Raw genomic sequence first — 24,301 nt, 5'->3', positions numbered from 1 at the left:
GAGTTTCTGTTCTTGATGCACTTTGCTAGCCACTGAGTAGGGTGCTCCAGCACAGGGGTGGGAGAATGAAGGGTCTGTAACAGGAAAGCAAGAGGGAAAAGAAGATGGGGGCGGAGGGGACCAAAAACAAAACCACAAAAAAACCAACCTGTGTCCTACCTGGAAACTGCTGAGACTCATCCAAGAGTAACATGCTGCTCAGTGCGCTGAGGCAAGACCTCTGCCCGCAACTCTGCCCCAACACTTGTTCAATGTGGCCGCTCGCTCTCAGCCCTTCTGCTATTCTTGTCTCAGGGTCTTCAGGACAAAAGTTTCCAGTCACTCCCGACAACTCGTTATCTCTGCCCGCAGCCCAGCGAGCACTAAATCCACTCTCACTGGCTGTTCAGTTCGCAAGCGGGAAATGCCTCCTGATAAAACAGTCCAGGGTACAGGCAGAGAAACCTGCACTTTAAGGTTTCTGAAAATAACTTTGGTAAATAGCTCCTAGTGCTTGAATCCACCCAGCCGGTGTGACGGTAATCAGTACGCATATATCTTCCCTGCACCCAGCCGAGACGGACCAGGGTCACTGTTATATAACTAGTTAAATATGCCTCGTGTTCAGCCTAAATAAAAATTGTCACTATCTCCTCCCCTGCTTGGAGAGTCCAACAACACAGCCCTGCCCGAGGTAGCTGCTGCTCCGCTGGGGACCGATGCCTGGAGCTGGGCTGCCCGGCTGGTTTGGCTTCGGTACGTGTTCCCGATCAGCGGGAGCAACCTCAGTTACGCCTGGGAAAAGAGTTTTAAAAGAGAGAAGAGCAGGGAGGCTGAGTGGGTGTGTACGGGGGAGGTCTCTCTCCTCTCTCTCATCTCGAGCGGCAGAGCTGCACGCCTGTTCGGATCAGATCCCATTCACTCAGCCCGTGATCCAGTTCAACTAGTGGCAGAGACCAAGACTGAGAATAAAATAAAAATCCTTACATAACCATCCAGGCTCCGGCGGGGCCCCGCGCAAGGGGAATCCCAACAGACAACAGGACGTTCAGAGCAGGGGACATGTGGGACCGTAATTGCGCTTCCAAGTTTCACAGCACAAAAGGAAAAGAGGGGGGGAATGAGTTGCAAAAAGAGGTACAGCCTTTTTGGCTTTGAAAACAATCCTGGTATCAGTGATTTTATGAACTATTTGCATGATGCCTGCTAACTTCCAAGAAACCTGGACAACCGAGACTGAAACCTGAGCAATTCCTTGGGAGCTGGTAACCTGTTTGCACAATAATAGGCGAAAGAGCATTCCGTTCACTTCCTTAAATCAGCAGCTCGTACAGCACCGCTGCTCTGCAGAAGGCTCTCAGTGCAGAAAATGGACTATGAATGAGATTTCCCAGTTTTTAGGAAACAACCTTTCAGAAATTGTGGAGTGCAAGCTTATTCTAAGTGAGCCTTCCTCCCCATCATCCATCTGCACCAGAAGGACAGGTACAGGAGAGAATAAGTACTTTAAAGCTGTGGTTGAACCCCTAAAGGCTAACCATCCTGCCCGGCTGGCCCTCCTCAGTGCTACAGAGACTGCAGCATGATTCCCTTCACAGGCATACCCAATGCCAGTAACAAACAGCAAACCTGGGCTGATAAGACACGTAATGAAATCAGCTCGCTCTTAGCAAGCATTTGTCCACATAACGAAGTCAGCTCTTTGCTTGAAACAACTGGCAAGTGAGAGTCGGAAAAACCAGGACAGGCACAAGAAGCCCGAAGCAGGCTGTGTCTGAACAGCCCTGGCACAGATCTCCAGGACTCCAGGACTATGTGCTGCATTCGTAACAGTAAACGTTGATCTAGAGGTCTGCAAACAGAGCCAGGGCAGAGCCCAGTTACCCTTTGTGTGACTCCAGACATTTTTATTAGACCTTTCATTCAAGAAGGTGGCAGAGCGCAGTGAATGCTTGCTACCATCAAAATATCCTTGTTGCTTCAGGGTACATCACAACTTTGAAACAAACCCAAGGTGCTATTTTCATAATTAGAGCCATATAATTTTTACCAAAGAAAAGATGAACTGTATTAAAATTAAGAGGCTCGGTAACAAGACAGCCTTTCACCTATGTCACAGATTCAAATAGCCTGGCTGGTAGACAAGAACATACAGTGTTTATCAAGGGGGAAAAGAGGGACAAATATATTAAGAAAAGTACATAGCTGAGGATCTTGCAGCAGGCCTTATAAGGACTTTGTAGGGTTGGAATAAATAACCAAACATGACCTCAGCATCTGACCTAACAGATTTATGAAACTGGGAAGCAAGATTTAAAGACAAGTATTTGTGTAAATACAACTGGGTACTTTCCAAGGCATGCTTATTACAGCAATCAAGCATGAGGAAAATGGAAGTCCAATACACTGGGGGAAGCAGGCGACCTATACCTGTCCTGCACAGAGCGATAAAAAGGGAATTTCGTTCTTCACCTTAGTGTGCAAAATGGAAAGGAATTTTTGTAGCTTTTCTACTCACAACAGCCTACTGGTGAGGCCATCACTGTTAGCCATGATAAATATGTATTCACACAGCCAAGAATGAGATCTGCCAGAAACAGTCAGTTTATAAAACGATCTCCTCATGGAAGGTAATCTTGTTATAGATAAGCCCATTTGCTGAATAGCTTTTCTGTGAGGCCAGCCTTGCCAGTAAGGAAGAATGTTCTCTCCCTCCCCTACAGGGTCTGAAATCTTACCTAGCTGTCATACCTCACCTACCTCACGCTCAAACCAGAAGCTCTTTGCAATTGTACGACTGTGCTACACATCAGAAGAGGCTTCTCAAGAAACTGTTGTCACTTGAGAGGTTCCCTTGCAAACAACATAGGAGATTCCCCTGTTAAAAAAAAAAATCACTATAAAATTTGTATTTTCATAGAATATCAAGATAAAGGCCCTTCAGAACACAGTTTTTATTCAACTAACAAGTCTTTTCAGCAGCAATGTCAGCATCCCTGAGCACTGCAATTTCATAAGGGTTAAACTCATACCTAAATCTGCCTACACACACAAGAAGCTCGATCGTAAAGTTTTTCAGGACACTAGATGCTCTGTACAGAGAACACTGGAGATGGGGGGGGTCAAACTAAACTCAGTTCAACTAAAAAGTTTCAACAAAATATCCCGAAACATATCACAAGTGACTCTCCTTCCCCATCCCTTCAAGCTGGAGTAGCTCCTTCCCCATCCCCATGCCTGTCCTCCACCTTGAACCTGGTTCTCTCAACCCACTGCTCCCCTTGCTGAGCTCTGCAGGACAGCTCCCGGACAGCTCAACATTGACCTGATCCAAGCCCACCAAGTGCAGTGCAGGTGAGAAGCACTGGATCCATAATGCGCCACCATGCTTTTGGTCCCTGCAAGGTGGGGTGGTTCCCTTCTCTCCAATGACTGCCCCGTGTGCTGTTCATCCTCATCGCCGCCCTGCAGAACAGAAGAGACCTTCCTTGCCTGTCCTCGACTGCTCCACGCTGGCTGTGCAGTCCCTTCCCCACCCCACAGCTTTCTCACAGGTGTGCTCCACATCCACCAGCTGCTTCTGCGCACCCCACTGATCACCAACAAGTAGAGAAGCTGCCTACAAATCTGAATTGTCTGTAACACAAACTAGGCTTGACAGCCAAATTTCACTCTTGATTATCAGCTGCTAGTAGCACATACAAATATCATTAAGGCTACTTTCCCTGTCCTGTTTTCCATGTTGTTTTAGCAACATGGAAAGCACACAAGAGTATTGGGTTTGAGTTGGTTATGGTATAGGTGGTGATTATCAACCTAAAACAGTTCAGACAGAATCAAACTCCACAACGCTTTTTGTTGGCAGCTGAGTATTGCTGGGCTTTGAGAATCATTTGCTTTTTAAACAAACACTGCACTGTAAAGAAAAACTCTTTTTGAATAAGACCTAAACCAACCATGGAAAACCAGAGGACTCTTTCCATTGATTTCAGTGAGTTTTGGACTGAACCGTAAGGCATAAAATTTGATCAGTCTGTTTTTTCTCATTTTATTTGTATTCATATAAATCTTGGTTTATTTTCTTTCTCACACTCATCTAAATCATAACTGGGGGGGAAGTTGTACATAATGTAACAAAAATCTAATCACACAAAATACAGGTAGTGATGAAACGCAGTGCCATCTGCAAATGCTTTTCAGACTATGGCAAAACATATACCACTTCAGACTTCAGTCCCAGGCTTTCAAAGGTTGTTGAAATGTATTGAAGAAAACAAGCTGTTAGTAGACAAGATAGAATGATTTTAAGTCAAAGGATTTATATCATAGCTATTTATCATCATCTTAATCAAAGCTAAATCCACTGAGTTACAATCCCAGTTATATTCAAGAAACTGATTCTCATCTCGTCCTATAACTTGCTACATTTCTGCTGCTGAAGATGACACACTGTATTTGTGCACCACAGAAGAGTGATTTTGTACAACTTTAATTTCATTCGTTTTCACCTAAGTGCAAATTTGACATAAATCACAAGGTAAGAGTACACAAAAGTGCCATTTTAAAATTGCTTCTAACAGTTTAAGTATTTAAATATTTTACATAGATGAAGATTACTACAGATGTTTTAATTGCAAAATTTGTTTTGACAGACATTTACACTAAAAGTTTCTGTTCACCTAGCCCAAAAAGATTTTATCTTGTAGCTTTCTCCTGTCTCTTTCCTATTTGCATATTTGCAAGTGAAAATAATGTCTTCTGACTCCTACTTAGAATTTTTTTGAGACTGAGTCAGTGAACTGCATGTTGAAGAAAATGTGAACAAGACATTTTCAACATCTGTAGTACAAACTACTGTTATTAAAATAAAAAACAGGTATCGCATCAAAAAACTTTGATCCAAACGATGAGCCAGACATTTCTGAAAGTTCAGTGTTGCAGGTTTCTACAAAGCCTAAGCAGGAAATTAAAATGACAAATAAAGCAAATAACTGTGATGTGATATTGTGTTTTAAAATCTGAAGAATACTTCCTAATTTAATTAAAACAGCTCCCCCTCCTTCCAAACTTGCTGCTGCTTCTTGGCTAAAAATATTATACTTGTACAACATATAGCTACATGCACATTTTATTTAACCAGGCATTAAAAACAGCACAATGCCCGATAAATTAAGGAAAAATGAAAATAAGGATCCCTTGCATAGTTTAAACTCAAATGCAAAACAGAGAAGCGTTTCACCCAGTCCATTTGAAAACAAAAGGGGCGCTGCCTAAAATGTAAAGTAGAGGATTTTGACTTTGGCTTCATCACACTCATCAGGCGACCTTGGCAAAGTCACTTTGCCACTCCTTACCTGTTCAAGAGGGAAAATACCACATTACAAATTTGCTAATTAGTTTCCTTGTGATTTTGTCATGGTTTCAGAAGTTGCAGATGATGGAGTGCGGTATCTATTAGCAATGACTAGGTGTGGCACAAAGCTGACTATTGAAAACGTACATGGGGAAAAAGGTACCAAACGTGAGAGAGAAGTAAGTGTGACTGTCCTTCGTCAGAGATTCTCTGGCTGCTTTGTGAAAAGAGAAAAGCAAGTTTTTGGCCAATAAAGCACAACCCCCATATCCTGAAAAGCAGGAAGAAACAAGATACTTCTCCTCTCCATGGAAGACTTGGAGCAATTCTTTGTTCAGCTAATAACCGCTCGCTCACTGACCCTGCTCCCTGTGCATTGATGCTACTCTCATGTTTGTGGCAGCTTTAAAAAAAGAGAGCATGCAGCTACAGGTAAAAAAAAAAATTGAAAAAATCCATATCCATATATATAGAAAATGCAGAGCCATGGACGTGGGCTGTTCCTGAACCGCATAGAAGGATTTCTATTTTGTATTCCATCATTGGCAATAGATCAAAGGGAAGGAGGAAGAAAAGAGGGGAAAAAAAAGCATAGCTAGTTATAATACCACATCATTTCACGAGATCAGCCAGTCACCGTGCCCAATCGGCGGGTGTGAAGGAAGCAGAGCTCTGGCGTCATCACCTCCTTTTAAAGAAGTAAAGCAAGTCATTACTCCAGGTTATATAACACTTAGACTATGCCAGACTTTGTGCCACCCTCTCAAAAAGGAAGCCGCTGTCGGAGAGCCTGGGAGGGGGGCAGAGGAGTCACGAACGTTTTCATTTGGAGCTTCCCCTTGCTTAGGATAAGCAGAGGAGACCGGGAAAGAGTCCACACTTTTGGACAGAGCAGGCAGATGGCGAAAGGCTCAGCGACTGACCTGCAACATCGTCAGTCTGTAATTCCCTGCAAAGGGGGCTGGGGGGACAGCACTCATTGGGATCTCATCCTTCCTTCCCACAGCAGCCCTCAAGCTACACCTCACCCTGCCTGTGTTCTCACTGAGAATAACCTAGTTCACAGGGTTAGTTAAAATGCTGGAATCAGTCAATAAAACCCCCACAAACCCCAGGCGCCGCCCCTCCCACACTCCTCTCCATTCCTGTTACCTTCCCCTATTCCTCCCAGATTTATGGGCAAAGAGCCTGTAGACAAGGGACTTCCACCTGCCTCTGTCACCCTCCGACAACCGAAACTGCCCCAACACAAACAAAATGCCCGACCAGGCAACCTGCAGCTCTGGGTTCGGTAGAAAGGGAGCTAACAAAGCGTACACTACTGGCTGTTCCCAGCAAGGCACCCAAGAGGATTTTTTTTTAGTGTCACCATTTAGCGAGTCCAGTAAAGCCACTTCAAGGGAGCTGGGTGCCTGCCACAGGGTCTGCACGGGCATTAGCAGCTCCCGTACAACGTGCTGGGTACGCAGATACTTGCTAGCTGGGCAGGTCCAAACCTCTCAGACTGCACACAGAAACTCCATTTGTTCTGAAAGACAGACTGTACTACAGGGAAACTGCCAGAATAAAAATAATGGGTAAAATATGCAGCCTTCTGTAACAAAGCAAAGTTCCCAGAGAAATCAGTGGAGCTTTTGCCTAAGTACGAGAGGCAAACCTTCTTCCTTGCAATTTCAGTGTAACCTTTCTGCACTACTCAGAAACCAGGATTGCTAAATCTGCAAATGCTAGTACCCAGTCTCTTTTCACCTTTGATACTAACTGTATCTTTTCTATTTTATTCAGCTGGATTGTGGAAACATAGAAGACAGCCAGCTCCTAACTTTCTAGGTCTTAGGAAACCAACACAAGTCTTGAATGTAAGATTTGCGGAGGCGGAGAGTGTATGCTTAACAGACACAAAGCTACTTCAGAGACGCTCTTATCCCTTTCAAGAATTGAGAAAACAATAAAACCCCCTCAACTTCTTAGTTATAGCAAGTCACCTGAGAAACGCATCCAATATATGCAGTTAGACACAGGTTTGCTGACAACCAGCCGACTTGAGGTTGAGCCCCACAGTCTGCACCTGTATGATAAAGCGTATTTAAACACTCTGATCCATAAGGATCATTTTCTAAGGTAATGCAGTTTCCCATAACAATTTGATAAGGTTTAAACACATGCCAATATGCAGGATATTAATTCACAAGTAAATTCTTTCACATGTAGTGATTATTTTTATATCTCTATGATACCACACGTGCCATCCTCTTTGCATGCAACTACTGGCTTGGGAGACAGTCTATGAAAAGTCACTATAAGCATTAAAATCTACTTGTTTGTTTAAGAACAGCAAAGTGCATGGTGGTACACAGAAGTTCAGGTTTGATTTCCCAGGCTTACAAAGATCAGGGCCATTGCAGAGGCAACAAACTTACTGTTGAGAAGGGGTTTGCTTCCCCCAGGATATGCCCTTCTAGCTTCTTTAGAAATAGTACTGGTGGACTCTAGAGGGAGCTGCATCCAGCCACAAGTAACCAAAATAAAAGAATCAAGATAGGAAAGTCCATCAAGAAGGAAAAAATGGAAAGATGTCGATCACTACTCTTCTCTTCCACCCAAGAAATCCACCTTGCGGTCTGCAAACAGTAGCTTGCAGATTAAATTACAGGATTATTACTTATTGGCACCCACCATTCTGGCAAACATACACGCAAGAACACAGCAGAGCTTAAAATTAAAGGAACCCTCCTGATCATCTTCAGTGCTTTTCTAGATTTAGGGAAGTCCTGACTTTTGTTTCTTTCCACACCTTTTTCTCCGACTCATCCGCTTTCAATCAACAAAAAGAGCCTCCTCTCCACTCCAAGCTTTCTCCGACAGGCCTGCGCCTTTCCTTAGCCCCTGCCAGCAGCCTCCAGCTAAACAACAAGGACAAGAGATCAAAGCACATGTATCACTGGTCTGAGGCAGAAAGCAAGAAGCAATCAAGTCCACTGTGCCCATGTACTGCAGCAGATGGAAGCACCTCATTAAGGGGTTCCTCAAAAGGCAGCTAGTCTCCGAGGCTGCCTCGACCTTGGGATGCCCACCTACCCTCGATACCACCTAAAGACACAGCTGTGAAAAGCTGCTTTCTAAAAGGAGTTGAGAGATTAAAGAAGTAAGTATGTATTTGCTTCTCCTCTTCTTAGGGAAGGCATTTCATTTTCTAGTAGATAGGGAGGACAACTTAAAACCAGTGTTTCCTAAGAGAAAATGGTGTGCAGTCTGGTCAAAAGTAGAAGGCAAAAAGATTTCAGGTTGCTGGGACTAATCTCCATTTACCAATACAAGCAGGACCACCCAATTCAAGTAAAAAGTGCAGGTAAATGACTTTCTAACAGCAGCTCCCTTTTTTTTTTTCTTTTCCTCCAGCAGTATGGGCCTTTCTAAATCTGGATATAAAATGATAAAGAACAGGATATCGTTTAGCAGGGTATTATTCAGGACACTGTCTCCGCACTCTGCCTCTCAGTTTCATACAGGTGAGTATAACATGACCTAATTTATAAGAATAACTTCAGATGAAAAGCAAAAACTCATGTATATGAGCAGGAAGAGCCTGCTAAATGAACAGATTTATACAAAACTTTCCTCTCTTCCCCTGTAAGAACAGAAATTTGCTCTATTCCCAACCCCACACATCCAGCTGGGGACTCCCACACACACCACAGTTTTGTTTTGTTCCAGCACTTTGTTGGGGAGAAGAAACGATGGAATGACTTTGGGGTGGGAAGCACATGAATAACATGATCTCCTAAGATGAGCAGCAGCTCCCTGCACCTCAAGGAAGCATTCATGTATTGTTCAAAAAAACATTAACCCACACTTCCACATGACTTTAAAAACAGATTTCCAAAATAATTTCAGCTTTAATAACTCCAGGTGCTAATGAACTTACTAGAAAGTATGGCATTCACTACTGATCTTCCCCTCAGGTTAGGCAAGGAAATTATCCAGGCAGCTACAAATCGATTTCATTTTCAATGTAATTGCACCCCTTGCTGCATGCACCATGATGATGAGCCACAAAGAGCCCCAAAGGAACATCACATTAAACAAAATCCACTCTTGCTATAATTTCATGCCAACATTTTTTTCCCCAACCACCAAGTGAAACTTGTATGCGAAGCTGATCTAGTAGTAGTACCCCTTTAAATAAACAGGCTTTCCTCTAGCAAGAGTTCAAGGAAAGTAAAGATCTTTTCAAACCTGAATCGACAGTGGCTGTCATCTGAAGTCAAGTACTCTTGCCTATCTTGGGAAGCTCAAAACTGTGAGTATAAAGTGGCACACTCAAGTTCAAGCAAAAAGCAGCCATTGATATACATTCTGGATCATGCTCCTAAAACAAGAGGTAACTGTTTGAATCTGTTATGATGCTATCAAATGTCATAGACGGGGATGAGCACAGTTTTAAGAGGCTAGGGTGAGGAAAAGGGTCTCTCTTTCCCCTCACTAACCTCCCGTGCCAATCTTTCAGAGGTTCTGAGACTTGGCCCTGGTGCCTTCACCCTACTAAGAAGCTGCAGTGCAAAAGAGCACAGGCACCTGTGTGTCCTCCGCTCTCCTGGGACTTGCGATTCTGTACCATCAACACAACTGTGCTCCTCATTCAGCCCTCTCTTAGGGTCCGTATGTCCATACAAACCCCACACAGAGCAGTTTTGTTTTGCTCCAGCACTTTGTCAGGGAGGAGTAGGAACAGTATGAGTTTGAGGTGGGAAGAGGGAGCGCAGACTGCCTCCATCTTCTCCTGTTCTCCACTAGTCAAACAGAGATGCCACGGAGCTGGCACGCCCCCAGCCCTGGGGAAAGAAAGAAGGGATGGGACAGGAGAAAACAGGCAAAGTGGACAACATAGTGCTGAAGACAAGGCTAATTGTGTGGAGATTGTCATATCACAATAGTAGCATCTAATACACTATTATTTGGTGTTGCCTGGTACATCTGCACATTAAGAATTGCAGTACTACCATGGTATTGGAAAATTGTCCACTGCTATACCCCAGAAGTACTCATTCCAATCCCTGTCTGCTGTACCACACACCCTGTAATGCAAACACAACTAGTAGCCTCTGAGAACAGTGTCTGAATGCCTGTGCTTATTAAGGCATCTTTCAGAGAACTGAAGCAACCAGCTCTTTACACTTTTACCCGAAGTACACTTTAAAAAAGTGTTTAACCCATATACTCAGTGGTAAGAAAACAAGCAACTTGCCATCACTATTAATAGCAGAATTACAGCAATACGTATGAGTAAGAGACAACGAATTCCAGAGACTTCAATCAGAATAATCCAAAGACATTCAGGAAGTGAAAAAACAGCACTACAGTGGGATTCGTTCAAACACTCAACAGCTTTCCTTGGGAAAGCTCGGAGGTATGAACAGTCCCTGCATTTGAAATGATCTGTAAAATCCATATTGGAGGTTTCTTTCCTCTGTGCTCAAATTAGCTTTTATTCCTATGGAGCTCTACACAGCCCTGAGCAACTACTGGGATCAGAGAAAAAGTGCAGGACTTGAAACAGCCCTTTATCTCTAGAGTCATCAGTAGATCACATTTCTAGTGAAAAGGATTTAGGGAGTTAACAGAAGAAGTTCTTAGCAGTCACGCACTGATATCACAAAATTGAACATGATAAAACAAGTGCTGCTACCCACAAGTGATGAGAAAACAGATGCAGTGGGCAGGGATGACGAGGCTGGAAAAGCAGTGGAAGCCTCTGGCTAGGACTGAAGCACGCTGCTAGGATGGGCGTGCAGTCTGGCAGCCACTGGGAAGGGGTTGTAAGTGTCAGCGTAGGTATGTCCTGGAAGAAGTGTTCTAGAAAGACTAAAGCTACAAGAGGTCCTACACATGATGCTAAAGTTCATTAACTGACCACCACTGAAGAAATGTGCAAAGGACGTAAGCTATGTGGTTATATTAAATATTCAGAAAAGTAGCCTTCTGTGCTCTTTTACTTCCTTGAGGACAGGGGGAGAAGGTTTAAGAACTGCTTTCATCACGACTGAAAGTTTGTACCATAAAAGTCCAAACTAAAGTAAACTCTAGACCATCTATGGGACAGTCTATACTAAATGCAAACAAAACTTCAGGTTCTCAGAGCAGAAATGAGAAAAACTGCACCAAAACTGAAGACAGCACTCTTAATTACGAGAATGTGAAAGAACACAAAGAAAATTCTGAAACTGAAACCACCACAAGTATTAATTCCACACACAACATGTATCAAAAAGACGAAAACAGGTTAAACGTGCAAAACACAAGTCACTGCTAAGTCTGAGACCAGACTGTCCACCATCAACAGGTGCGGACAATACTACATTAACCCTGGAAGGTTCCTAAGTAATCTGAGTCACCATCAAAACATGGAAAACCTACGTTCCCAAAACAAAGCCACTACTTTGCAAGCAAGCAGTAAAAATGTTAGTTTTATAATTGCTATAATCACTATTATTTAAAACAAGTGATCAGCTTCAGTTTGGAGAAAGCGTATATGCAGCCTGTCGCCCTTCCAAGGAAATAACTGTGAAAGATTAATAATCTTCTAAATCTTGTAGTGCTAGAAATATGCAAGAGCCCATCCACAAGGGAAGGATCCCCCCAGGATCCCCAAGGGAACATCTACAGAACAACCACAATACCAGGAGGGGAGGAGAACAGCACAGCTGGGAACAGGGAGAACAAACTTTTAACAGAAATTATTAAAATTAAGCTTTTAAAAAGCTTCACAGTATAAACAGTAGAGCACTTCCTTCCCTCTTGTGAATAAAAGTAACTGTCTGTTCCTAAGAGGATTTTTATGAATGAGGGTCACTACAAAGAGATGGGACTGTAAACATCAGATGGGCAAAATAAAATGTTCCTCTTAATTCTGAAGTTATCTATATTTCATAGGCCAAATAGCAGGAGACTGGTTTTATATTAGATTTAAGGTAATAGAGATGTCAAATGACATTTCTAAGGCAGTATGTAGCTGTGAAGAGATGATCAGGAAAAGCAGAGTGGACACCTCCACAGAAAACAATAATTATACAGTTAAGCGCACAGAAAGCATCCTGAATCTCTGGCAGACAGAACTAAAGCTGAAACAATCTGAAACCTCAGAGGCAACCTAGCTTTGCTCAGACTCTGTAAGAGAGAGTTTTTCCTGTACGTAATGAACAACTATAAAAACATTTTATGTTAGTTATATGTAAATTATCTTTTTACTCTTCCTCATTACTTCCTACATTTGTAAAAATTTATTTTTAATTAGTCACTAAAGAAATATAAAGCATAAACATGTTTCTAGTGTTTTAAGATGAAAATAAACAGCTGTCATTAATGGTTAGCGATGTTCTGATATACCTACATAAATTTTGTTTGCTTTGGAAAGAATAATCCTGAAAAACGATTATGAGTATTCAGCCACAATAATATAGATGTAGATGATAAAATACATAGGTCTATGATAAAATAACCATGGGGAATGACCCACTGGGACATGACATACAGCCACTCCTCTCTGTTAATACAAGTTTGTCTACAACGCCACGCTTCCTATTGCTCCGCTGGGTGCAGGTGCCCGTGAACAAAGTGACAAGGTCACCGCTAGTCTCTTTGAGACAAAGTAATCTGTGGCCCTGTAACTCTATCTCCTGGGAATTCCTTTGTTTCTTACCTGAACTAACACTTCCATTTCTGCTACTTTCTCATTAGAAAAAGCCATCACGTGAGTAAAACCAGGGGAATAAAATTCATTTGTGTAAACATTTTATAAGCATTTTAAATCAAAACAGCATCTTCAAGTAGCACGTGGATGAAAGAATATAAAAAACCCCCCAAACAACACTTGAGGACAACACTGTACTTTGAAACCAAAAATACTTTAGTAACTAGAAGGAGAGAGAAGTATCTGTCTTTAACACATTCTATGCTAAGAAAAGGAAAACTGTTCTCAGTAGGTTGAAGCAGGTGCATTCAAAAATCTGCACACCCTTTGAAACTATTAAAAATCACAATTTTAAAGGAAGCAAATACAGCATCCCCTTAGGCTCGGGCTGTAGTTTTATGACACAAGGAGTTTGGTGGCAAATACAGCATGGGAAATTCCCACCTGAGCCATGCACTCCTGTCTACGTGCCCTAGAACATCAGCCCTTCTGCTGGACCAACAAACATGTTTCTAAGATCATACCATGAACCAGAACAGTTACCTAATCTTGCTTAAATGTAACCTGGACAGCACAGGTCCACAAACAGCTATATTGGTCCTAACTGAAGAGGAGAGAGGGGCAGTTATAACTACGTGAGGATAGAAGGTGACAACTTACTTCGCCAGCACTGCCACCTTTCATATTGTAAAGCAAACAAACCAAAATAAACCCAACCTGTATGCTGTCAGAAAAGAATATTTTCCAGTTGTTAAAGATGATTACTATAAGTGAGCAATAACTGCCCATAGCAGCCATTAAATGGTTTACCTATGGGCAAGCCAGGGAGGTAAATATATTTAATTTCACCAGATCCTTTTAATAACACATGTAATTGTAAATTGATTTATTTACTTCTTTATAGAATTGCTTCCCCAGGATCTGTAGCTATTTTAAAAATTCTATCCTCCTTACAATTTATGCTTGTGGCTTGTTTTCACGATGGAAATTTTTTTTGGCCAGGAGTCCAAATTTAACCTACATTAAACCCCTATTTAAACTGAACACCCACATAAGCACTTCTCCCCACCAAGCGCTGGAAAAATCATAACCCTTATGCTATCTACTAAGGTGTCACTCACCAAAATTAGTAACGCCAGTTTTGTATAACGAATGTATGCAGAGATTCACAACCCCATTCACCTACCACTCTCATCAAGTAAGTCCTCCTCGTCATCCCCATCATTGTCCTCCTCCATCGCCTCCTCCTCATCTTCCTCCTCCTCCTCTTCCATATCCTCCTGCTCCAAGTCCGGGTCCAGGTCCGGATCACTCCCTGAGATTGACTCGTCTGACATGATTCCCAGTGGTGCTCTTTGTGCATTACCTGCTCATGTTCTACCGTGAGGCAGCCCTGCGAGAAAAGAAAAGAGGTACATAATGAGCCCAGTAAATCCCAATCTTTGAGCCTCAAGGCTCAAAATCATAGCAGGATTACTGCATATAAAAACACAAACCTGCCATCAGTCTTTTAAATAACAGTTATATCAGACTATGCGCAAAATCCTGCGTAGAAAATGGATGCCGTAAGCAATGTATCATAATGATACAGGCCCGGCATTGTAGAATCAGTATCAGAACCAATATATTAACTAATCACTCAAAAAACCACCTCTTTCTTGGTATCCTTGACATGTACACAGCAGAAAGATTCCTAGTATCAATGTCTGATTATACAAAGATGCAAAAATAAATAAATTATGTGAACAATTTCAGAACACTACCATCCAAACATGAAGCATAGAAAAAAGGATCAGACTCAGAATCCCATATGGCTATCTGTTAGCCTGATCCCAAAGCACTGCAAACATCATCGCAGTATGCAGACCGCAGGTCGCAGACAGAAACCACCCTCCTGACTTAGCTGTACCTGCTGCGAAGGTCACCCAGCTACTCATCACAGACTGGCTGCAGTCTCCATTCCAACCAACAGAACAGACAGCGTTACCTTAATAACGGTACGGACAGAAGACAACAAAGATCCAGTTTTTAAAAGTTGTACGTCCCTTTGTAAAGCAGGGTAAGAAGAAAAGTAAACACAAAGGAAGGATGGATCAGAGAGAATTTGCATTTCCTTCCTCTAAAGGACAAGACCGGAGCTGGCTGTGCATAACTCCTCTGTTAACGCTACTCCGGTGCATCACAGCAGAAGTCACAGTACGAAACAACAATAAAGCTTAAAGAGAGGGCCAGGGCAATCATGAAGTCACAAGTTTATCTGTTCAGATCATGCACTGTCACTTCGGACAGTGATGGGTACTCTTCTTCCATACACAAAGAATCATCATAAAGGAGCTGTGTAAGATGGATGAAAAAAAGAAACACAACCAAGAAAGCAAAATAAAGAAGGCATCTTGATCTCAAGGAACATAAAGCAAAGGATGTGTTCAAAAATCAAGCCTCAGAAGAATTACTACCCACACATTCCCCAGAAAGCTTTAAAGAAAGAGGGAAACATTTCCTCGTCACTCATTTTCCACTGCCCCCTACTTACACCACATTTCCAGTGTAAACTATGAAATGTTTGAGAACTAATCAGTCACTTTAAAAAAAAACCCAAACAACTCCTAAGCAGATAAGGCAGCATGCATATCTACAAACACTTCAAGAAACAGAAAAATTTCATTTTCAGCTGTGTTTCAGCAGTAACTACATGAGCTCAGAAACTTGAAGGTTAAAGACACAACTCAACACCCCTGCAGCAGGGCTGAAAATCTAACTGTCAAGTATGCTGAATTATTCCAGCTGAAGTCATCAGTTCCTGCTTTGCCTCTCTTAGCTCCTCAATAACATTGAAGAGTGTCTGAAAGAAAATAAACACAGGGGAAGAACAGGCTTTGCAGAGATTGGTATTGGAATAGGAAGCCTTTCACCACTAGGTCCCAGGAGCACTTTACCACCAGGCAGAGACAACTGAAGTCCCTACACTATTACACATGTCACACAAAATAAGTTGGCTTAGTCAAGCAGATGGTAGAAAAGGCCAAAATCTAAATTAGCGCAAGCGGAACTGTGCCAGTTTACACAAGCCAAGCAGATTTATTCAGCTTCTGTGGTCTGCTGGTAGGCAGGTACCGAGCCCTGTTGCTGTCAGACTGCTGCAACACGGTGACCCCCGGGCACTGCAAGGTCCGGCACTGCTTACTTTCTGATGTCTGGTGACTTCGGTCAGGGACTGCAGACACAAAGCAATCTGTTATCAGAAGGTTTTCCTGACAAATGCCATTCTAAAGCCTATGTGTATTTCAAAACAGCAGCTTATTTTTACTTTTAAATAGCAACAATGTTCCCTTCCAGCTTATATTCAGCCCTAAAGAAAACAAACATTGTTTTACTCTTTACAGGTTGTACTCAGGCCTGTAACTGTAAAGCTGCACGTGTTTCCTTACATTTCAGAAGGAGACGGTCAGTAGTGTTACCTTTGTAGGTCTCTGCTGGTCACCTGCGATTTCAAGGGGACTTATTTATTCCCATGTTGTCCGTACTGTGCTATAAAACACTTCGCATCCTATCTGCCGGAAACCATATCAACAGAAGCATAATGCATGTTTTACTACCCCAGCAAACTAAGCACCAATAGAAGAAATACAAACACTACTAAAATGGCAGGAATGAACTCTCATCTACAAAGGGGAAAAGCAGAAGTGCTGTAAGGCCACTAAACGCTCCAGGTCAAAGAATGACACGATACAGTTTCTCCCATCAGTAATAGGAAGCCTTTCACCACTAGGTCCCAGGAGCACTTTACCACCAGGCAGAGACAACTGAAGTCCCTACACTATTACACATGTCACACAAAATAAGTTGGCTTAGTCAAGCAGATGGTAGAAAAGGCCAAAATCTAAATTAGCGCAAGCGGAACTGTGCCAGTTTACACAAGCCAAGCAGATTTATTCAGCTTCTGTGGTCTGCTGGTAGGCAGGTACCGAGCCCTGTTGCTGTCAGACTGCTGCAACACGGTGACCCCCGGGCACTGCAAGGTCCGGCACTGCTTACTTTCTGATGTCTGGTGACTTCGGTCAGGGACTGCAGACACAAAGCAATCTGTTATCAGAAGGTTTTCCTGACAAATGCCATTCTAAAGCCTATGTGTATTTCAAAACAGCAGCTTATTTTTACTTTTAAATAGCAACAATGTTCCCTTCCAGCTTATATTCAGCCCTAAAGAAAACAAACATTGTTTTACTCCTTACAGGTTGTACTCAGGCCTGTAACTGTAAAGCTGCACGTGTTTCCTTACATTTCAGAAGGAGACGGTCAGTAGTGTTACCTTTGTAGGTCTCTGCTGGTCACCTGCGATTTCAAGGGGACTTATTTATTCCCATGTTGTCCGTACTGTGCTATAAAACACTTCGCATACTATCTGCCGGAAACCATATCAACAGAAGCATAATGCATGTTTTACTACCCCAGCAAACTAAGCACCAATAGAAGAAATACAAACACTACTAAAATGGCAGGAATGAACTCTCATCTACAAACGGGAAAAGCAGAAGTGCTGTAAGGCCACTAAACGCTCCAGGTCAAAGAATGACATGATACAGTTTCTCCCATCAGTATCCTCCTGTGCATCATCTCTCAGGTTTCATTGTTTGTCGCACAACCTTAAAAAAAAAACCAAAACATAAAACACTTCCTGAAAATTGTTTAAAGGAAAGGATATGGATCTTTGTCTTTCTATAAATAAAATCAAACCCAGTGGAGAGCAGCTATCTCTCAGACTGGAGTACAAAAGGGCTCTAATCTAAGCTTTATTTTCGTTTAGCAGTAAGTACATGTTCTTTATAAGCTAACTCTTGACACCCGTTCAGCAGCCCCAGCCTTATGCAGCAGAGTTAAACAGAAGCTTTTGAAAAGACTTAATTAAATCTTGCAGGAGCTGGGTGAAACAAAGATGGTTAACTCCTCTGTGCCTATTGTCATGTAGCTGTCTGTCTTCCTCCCATCCTCCTCCTCGGCTCTAGCAGCTCCGTAGCCGCTCTCCATTGCATAAGCCTCGGGTCTCGGGAGGGCTCCCACCCTGCCTGGTGGCACCGGGAGCACGCAGCAGGGACACGGCACGACAGGCAGGTAGGCATTACACAGCCACGAGACTGCCCTCGTTTCTCACACCGATCTGACCCAGTTCGGAGCCTTCCACCAAGGGGAATTACACAACAGGGCCAGATTGTAGCTGCCGCTACTGTTTTATGGCTGAGTTATTCCAACCTGCCCCATCTCTTGCCTTAGCACACACAGGCGCACCATGCTCAACATTTAATCGCTGTAGGAAGGGCACTTTGCAAGAGATAAACAGATTACCTTCAACTAATTGAAGTTACCGGTTGTCTGGACTTTCCGGCTGTCCCACATTAGATCAACCTGCGAGCCTCCTGCCCTGCCGCAAAAAGGGAAGCTGCACCCCAAGCGGTACGCCGTTAAGTCCATACAGTACAGTGCCCAGTTCAATACATGGTGAGGCCACTGAGAAAACGGGGTGGAGTATTAGGGGAAAACACTGAAAAATTCCTCTTGCCTACTCAGGGAGGAGAAAAGAGCTGTCATGTTTATCCTACCCAGGAACTTAAACCCTGCAATCAACTGCACATCAAATTAACATCCAAGACAGCCTCTCTCATGTATTATGTCCTGTCTTTCAACAAAGATAAAAATAGTTCAGAAGTTTTTTGGGCTTTGTTTTTTTTAAGGTAGAACATTTCAGATACTAAGTAAATGCCATGTGGTGATGACTGCCTCCTCCTCAGCCTGCACAGAAAGGAGACCCAGTTCTGGATGAGGAAACTTCAAGGGCTTGCAAATTTGGACACATTTCTGTTGTCCTCGTGTTTTTCTTTCACTCTGCAAAGGTTTAAAATCACCATTTCTTCTTACGTATGAAGTTAGAGAGAAATGTGAAAGCAAACTTTTTCCCTTCTAAGTGATAGTTTTTCACCACAGGGTCACACATGCCATGAGCCAAACTATTAAGTGAAACAGCAAACATCATGGGATCTGGTGACTTTGCCCGTTTCTGTACAACATCACCGCTTTCAGCAGAGGACTCATCAGCACTGTAAAAACTAAACTATTATTTAATTAACTATTACAAATACAAACAAGTAAAAAAGAAGGATGCAGGACAGGGCAGACTGGAGTCCTTCCCCACCTGAGCAAGGAGGAGCAGGATTCCCCTGTACCTCCAGGAAGCCACAGAAGCCAACACGACTTTACAGAAGCTCTTTGCCTGCTACGACACAAGTGATTTAGGCACAGGACATGCTCATTCCTGAGTACACACACATCCCGTACAAATCCCTTCAGAAAGGGCAGGTTTAACACTAATGCTACTACGGTGCTGAATAGTAAAGAGGATTCCATCACCTCCCCAACCTCCAGCCAAGCCCAATATCTGGGACTCATCAAGATTTGTCCCTTAAAGCCTGTTTTGTAACCAAGACTTCACATTGGTCATTGTGGTGCCTGACCATAGAAACAGGATCAAGGCAAATCACAAGAGGATTTGAACAGAAAGTTTAATAAAACCAAGTATTTCAAAGTCAGTGCTGCATAACGCTCTTCGGTTCCTGCTATACAGTCATGTTTTACGGTAATAATAATTTCCTTTATCTTTTTGTTTGTTTGTTTGGCAGCAACACAGCAAAATGGTTGGTTGCTTGGGGCCGTAAGATTTCTCTTACACACTCAGCTCACACACAAACACTTCAGACTGGAGGCATACGAAGGTAACTGCTGGCTCCTCGGGAGAAATACCATCTTTTTGCTAGACCACACACTAGCACAGTTTTGGTACCTTATAGGTAGCCTTCAGTAACTAACGGAAAATTATTATAAAGCATACAGATGGATCACTAAAGAAGTCATGAGCTTAAGCTTCTCTGTAAGATAAAAGAATCTTGTAACAGTTTGCAAGTAATAACTGGCAATGTTATTGCAAAATAACAATGAATACTTTTCTGTTCAATTTAAATATCTAGTAAGAAATAAACCTGAGACCAGTGCGTTTGGACAGCTTGATTCTAACAAACATTAGAACTTCTCTAATGTATGTTATTTAACATATGAACATCTCTATTTGACATTATCATGTAAAAAATGGCGGGGGAAGGGGGAATCATTTAAAAGGATAAATATTTTCTCAAAAAAGAGCCAACAGTGTTATTGACCAATACTAGTCTAGCAGATCCCCTGTATGTTTTTAACAAAGCAAACTTAACTGTTTACTGAAAAATCAACAGGAACTTCTTTCCCCCAGAGATAACCCCCACAAATTGCATTTAAAGCCATCCTTAATTGATTATTTCGTGATTTAAATCCCTTCTTCCTTTGCAGTCTGAGACTGTTAAGACTCAAGCGATACAGTCTTTCAGCTGTGACTCAGGCATAACTGGTGGCCACACACTGCTAGCTGGGAAGGAAGAAAACAATTCTCCTCCTTCATTTCCTCTTGTTCAAATCGCAATGAAACTAAGTGGCATTGATCCCATCTCTAAGAGATGTGTTTACTACAGGAATATTAAACTGAAGAAAGGAAAAAGCAGCAGCCTGTAAAATCATAAATTGGAGAGCATCTGCTTGCCCTGGACCACTCTTTTGAGGAAGGCAAGTGTGCTTCTCCCCACCCCACGCAAACATAGGCACAACGCATCTAGTCTTCGCCCACATTTGATGCGAGTATCAAGGAGCCCACTGTGATTTGTGGGGAGCACGAATCGAGAGAAAAAATAAGAGTGCTTTAAAAAACACTTCCATATATCAGTTTTGGGAGAGTTGCAGGACCTGCTCTTTTATTCTCTCTAGGTTAACAATCTCCTTCCTAAAAGGCACCAGAATACTAAAAACAGTCTGAAACTGGTTGTTCCCTGACAACAAAAACAACAAAAGCTGCTGCAAGAAGGGGTGGGAGAAAGAAAAAAACCCCTAAAACCAACCCATAAAGAAAGAAAAGGGGGAGCTAATCCTTCCCCTCTGCTGACATGACAGCGCTGGAACAGAGAATGTGACAATGAACATTACATAAGGCCTGGCTCCCACTGCGATCCCGAACAAAAAGAGCTAGCGCGAGTCAATGGCAGCATCTGCAGATCATTACACAACCCGGACTGGTGGCAGCGGCACACACCGGCGTCATCCATCAACTGCTGCGGGAACCTCCTGCCACAGGGTCCTTTTTCTCCCGCATTTCAGAATGGATGTGAGTATACCCTACTGCCGACAGTGTCAACATTTCGTAACCTTTAAAGAAAAAAAAACCTGAATACTCTTCACAAGATGTCAGCGCTCACTTCCACACAGACTTTGTAAGGCACTAACAAGCTCTTTACTTCTGGACAGAGCCAGCAGAAAAGGGCAAACTATTTTTGTGTTTGTATATATGTACGTATACAATTATTTGCCTAAACAATGTTGCATTGCTTTTAAAAGCAATTTTATTTCATTACATTAAAGTAGAAATTGGCTTCCTATAAAGCAACTCTTTCCTTTGAAATACTCGAAATGTCCTCACCAGTGAACTGCCCTATCTAGAAGAGCGGTTTCTTTTGCACTGCATAAAATTTCAGGCTATCTGAGGTAAGAAGCATGTGATCGGTTTTGCTTCCAGTAATTACTGATACTCATCTGGATTAACACCATCACAAATGGATGGAAATTTTGTCTCTTACTTCACAGAATCCCCATTTATGTTTTTAGCTCTGGCAACAGCTGTATAAATGACACTTGCATTCTCTGCTAAAGAAAACGTTGAGAAAAGGAAACCTTCCTTCCCTGATCACTGTTTCTGCTTTCAAAGCAAACAGCATTTCAACATAAAAGCCACTTTCAAGTGTGCTTTTACAGGTTTTGCCCATGGTGCTATAGCTATAGAAAAACAACCAGTACCTGTGAGAGGAGTAAAATCCCGAGAAAAAATTTCAAATGATGGCACGTCAGGATTCCAAATTATATTCGATACATTTTATATAGCAGATTAATTTGGGGCAAATTTGCCTACCCTGCATTAATGATAACCATTCTCAAATTCCAAAAGATAGACTTTAAAAATCAGCTCATGGGAGAGGTATGCCAAGCCTTCTCTTTGTGAGTACCCAAACTATGGCAAGAGGTGAGCCAATTCCCACAAGCAAGGAAGAGCCAGATAACCGAAAGATCCCTCTAGGAGTTTAAGCTTTTGTTATACACAGGTGCGAGAGAAGAAGTTATGTAATAAATCAAGAATAAATTACGTGAACAGAAGCAGTGGAACAGAGAGGAGTGAAAAGGCAAAGACCTCATCCCCTCTCAGGTAAAGATCAGTCACTGTCACTCTATGAAGACAAGCTATGGCTTTGGTCATTGAGATACGCTAACATTATGGCTTACCTCCTTGAAGAGCATCCCACAGAAACAGACTGATATAGCTCATAAACAATGTTTTCATCTTTCAGAATGAGGAAAATTGCATGTTTTCCCAATGATGAAAGGCCTAGTTGATCTATCCTGTTTTCTCAGCATTGCCCCATCCACACACTCTTCTTAGCCTCCCAGAGAAGCACATTTCATTATGGGGGAATGATTCACTGCCTTTGACTGTGTCCCTGCTCAGAAAAACAGCTTTCCCATCAGCAGCGGTCCAGGGCAACCCACCACCCCCTATGAGACAGATGCCAGTCACATCGCACACTGTCATCAACAGATCACAAAGTAAACATAACTTAACTCTTCCTTTGGTCATGTGTCTGCATTTCACTACGAAGAGTTGCAGAGAACTGGGAGTTTGTTTTTGATGCCTCATCTTTCTTCCTCTTCAGAACTGGACTTAAAACCTGGGGTTTTGGTTTATGCAGTTTTTAGATAAAGGAAGAATTCAGCATGGTTTTGTTCCTCTTTATTCCCCACCTCACCTCCAGCAATGATAATTACACTAGCGATGAGAAAGCATTACTTATGCCACCTACAGTTTACCAAAGAAACTTGAACACAAGCAAAAAAAGAAAGAAGAAAACCAAAAAATCCTGCAGTAGGAGGAAATGGAAATAAACAGTTTTGAACTCGCATGATATGAAGATGACAATTAGCATATGTTAGACCCAAGTTGCTCCAGTCTGTCAAGCAATCAGACATTAAACTAATTTTTATTGGACTCCACTGTAGATTAAAAATCCATTAAAGGATTAAAAACTGTCAGAAACATGGGTTTCTTTCAGTCATTCCCTCCAACAGAACATTCTACTTGCACAGTGCTGGAAAAATTTACAGTGAATGCCACTTACAAAGGTCACTTTTCTGCTGGTTTTGAGAACAAAGTCACCAGAACCTGTAGATCTTTGCCTTTCCCACTAAACAGGTCAAAATAAAACAGCCACACCGATCCTTATCTATCCTGCAGAAATACATTTGTTTTGATAACACTTAGGATTGACACTATAGGCAGCTCACATGGAAAGCAACCGGATGAAATAACCTCCCGTGGTTTTGTCCTTAGTAATGGAATCGCCACTTTGGTTGCGTTTCGCTGGCTCAAAACTTCCCAATGGTTTGGACAGGCCTGCAAGGGAAAAGAACGCAGCTTACTGCCTCTCACCATACAGTACAAACAATCCAACACACTGTTCAGGGGATCATTTGCATATACACACACAAAAGACCCCAATTAGAGATAAAAAGTATTATTTCACAAAAGAAACTGACCTATGAGTCTCATGATACACATATTACATTTTTAGCTTATCAAATTGTGAGTACATGACTCTACATACTTGAGCTTACTTTCAAAAGAGCTTTAAAGCAGCACAACGCAAGTTTCGCTAAGGAGATACGCAAATATTAACATAAAGATAACATACCCTGCAGGTCACCATACCCTTTCGGTAAACATACCCAACTGACCGGTCCCAACGTATGTTAAACAGGACATTAATTACCCTTCTGAATGGGCACAACCATATCCAATGCTAAGACAGGAAGGTGCAGTTGAAAAGAGACATACTAGCGACTTATTAAAAAACACCGTATGGTGAATAAGCACCATGACAGTCATCTACAGAAGTAGCTGCTGGCTACTAGAGACAACTCTTTTAGAGTAAAAATGTCACTATCTCCCAATGTATAAATTCACTTAACTTTCATGAATGCTAGGAATGTCTTTTGTAGTTCTGGTTCTTACTGAACAGACAATACTGTATAGATATTCATACCCATGCAGAACCCAAATGTTACGTTTCCAAGATTCCAAAGCAGCATGATAAAGAGCATTCAGCTGTGATTTT

General features: G+C 42.2%; 1 protein-coding gene across 4 annotated transcripts in view; it reads right to left on the bottom strand.

Annotated features, from left to right (window-relative positions):
- RAD54L2 (RAD54-like 2 (S. cerevisiae)) overlaps positions 1–23,548 on the bottom strand; it is a 57,604-nt gene extending 34,056 nt beyond the window's left edge. For 3 of the 4 annotated variants that reach the window (XM_009281103.2, XM_009281085.1, XM_009281094.1), the window contains exons 1-2: positions 23,472–23,548; positions 14,206–14,412 (exon numbers count right to left, since the gene is read on the bottom strand). In XM_009281103.2, the coding sequence (XP_009279378.1) occupies positions 14,206–14,356 (151 nt within the window). In that variant the 5' untranslated portion in view covers positions 14,357–14,412; positions 23,472–23,548. Of the gene's footprint in view, positions 1–159; positions 320–14,205; positions 14,413–23,471 lie in introns of those variants that run through there. The other variant, XM_019472582.1, reaches the window with a different exon arrangement.
- Positions 23,549–24,301: the final 753 nt, after the last annotated feature.

The sequence above is a fragment of the Aptenodytes forsteri genome, unplaced genomic scaffold (assembly GCF_000699145.1).
Source record: "Aptenodytes forsteri isolate BGI_AS27 unplaced genomic scaffold, ASM69914v1 Scaffold156, whole genome shotgun sequence".
Classification (NCBI taxonomy): Eukaryota; Metazoa; Chordata; class Aves; order Sphenisciformes; family Spheniscidae; genus Aptenodytes; species Aptenodytes forsteri.
Note: the sequence above shows the minus strand (reverse complement) of the source record. Positions and strands in the feature narration are given on the sequence as shown.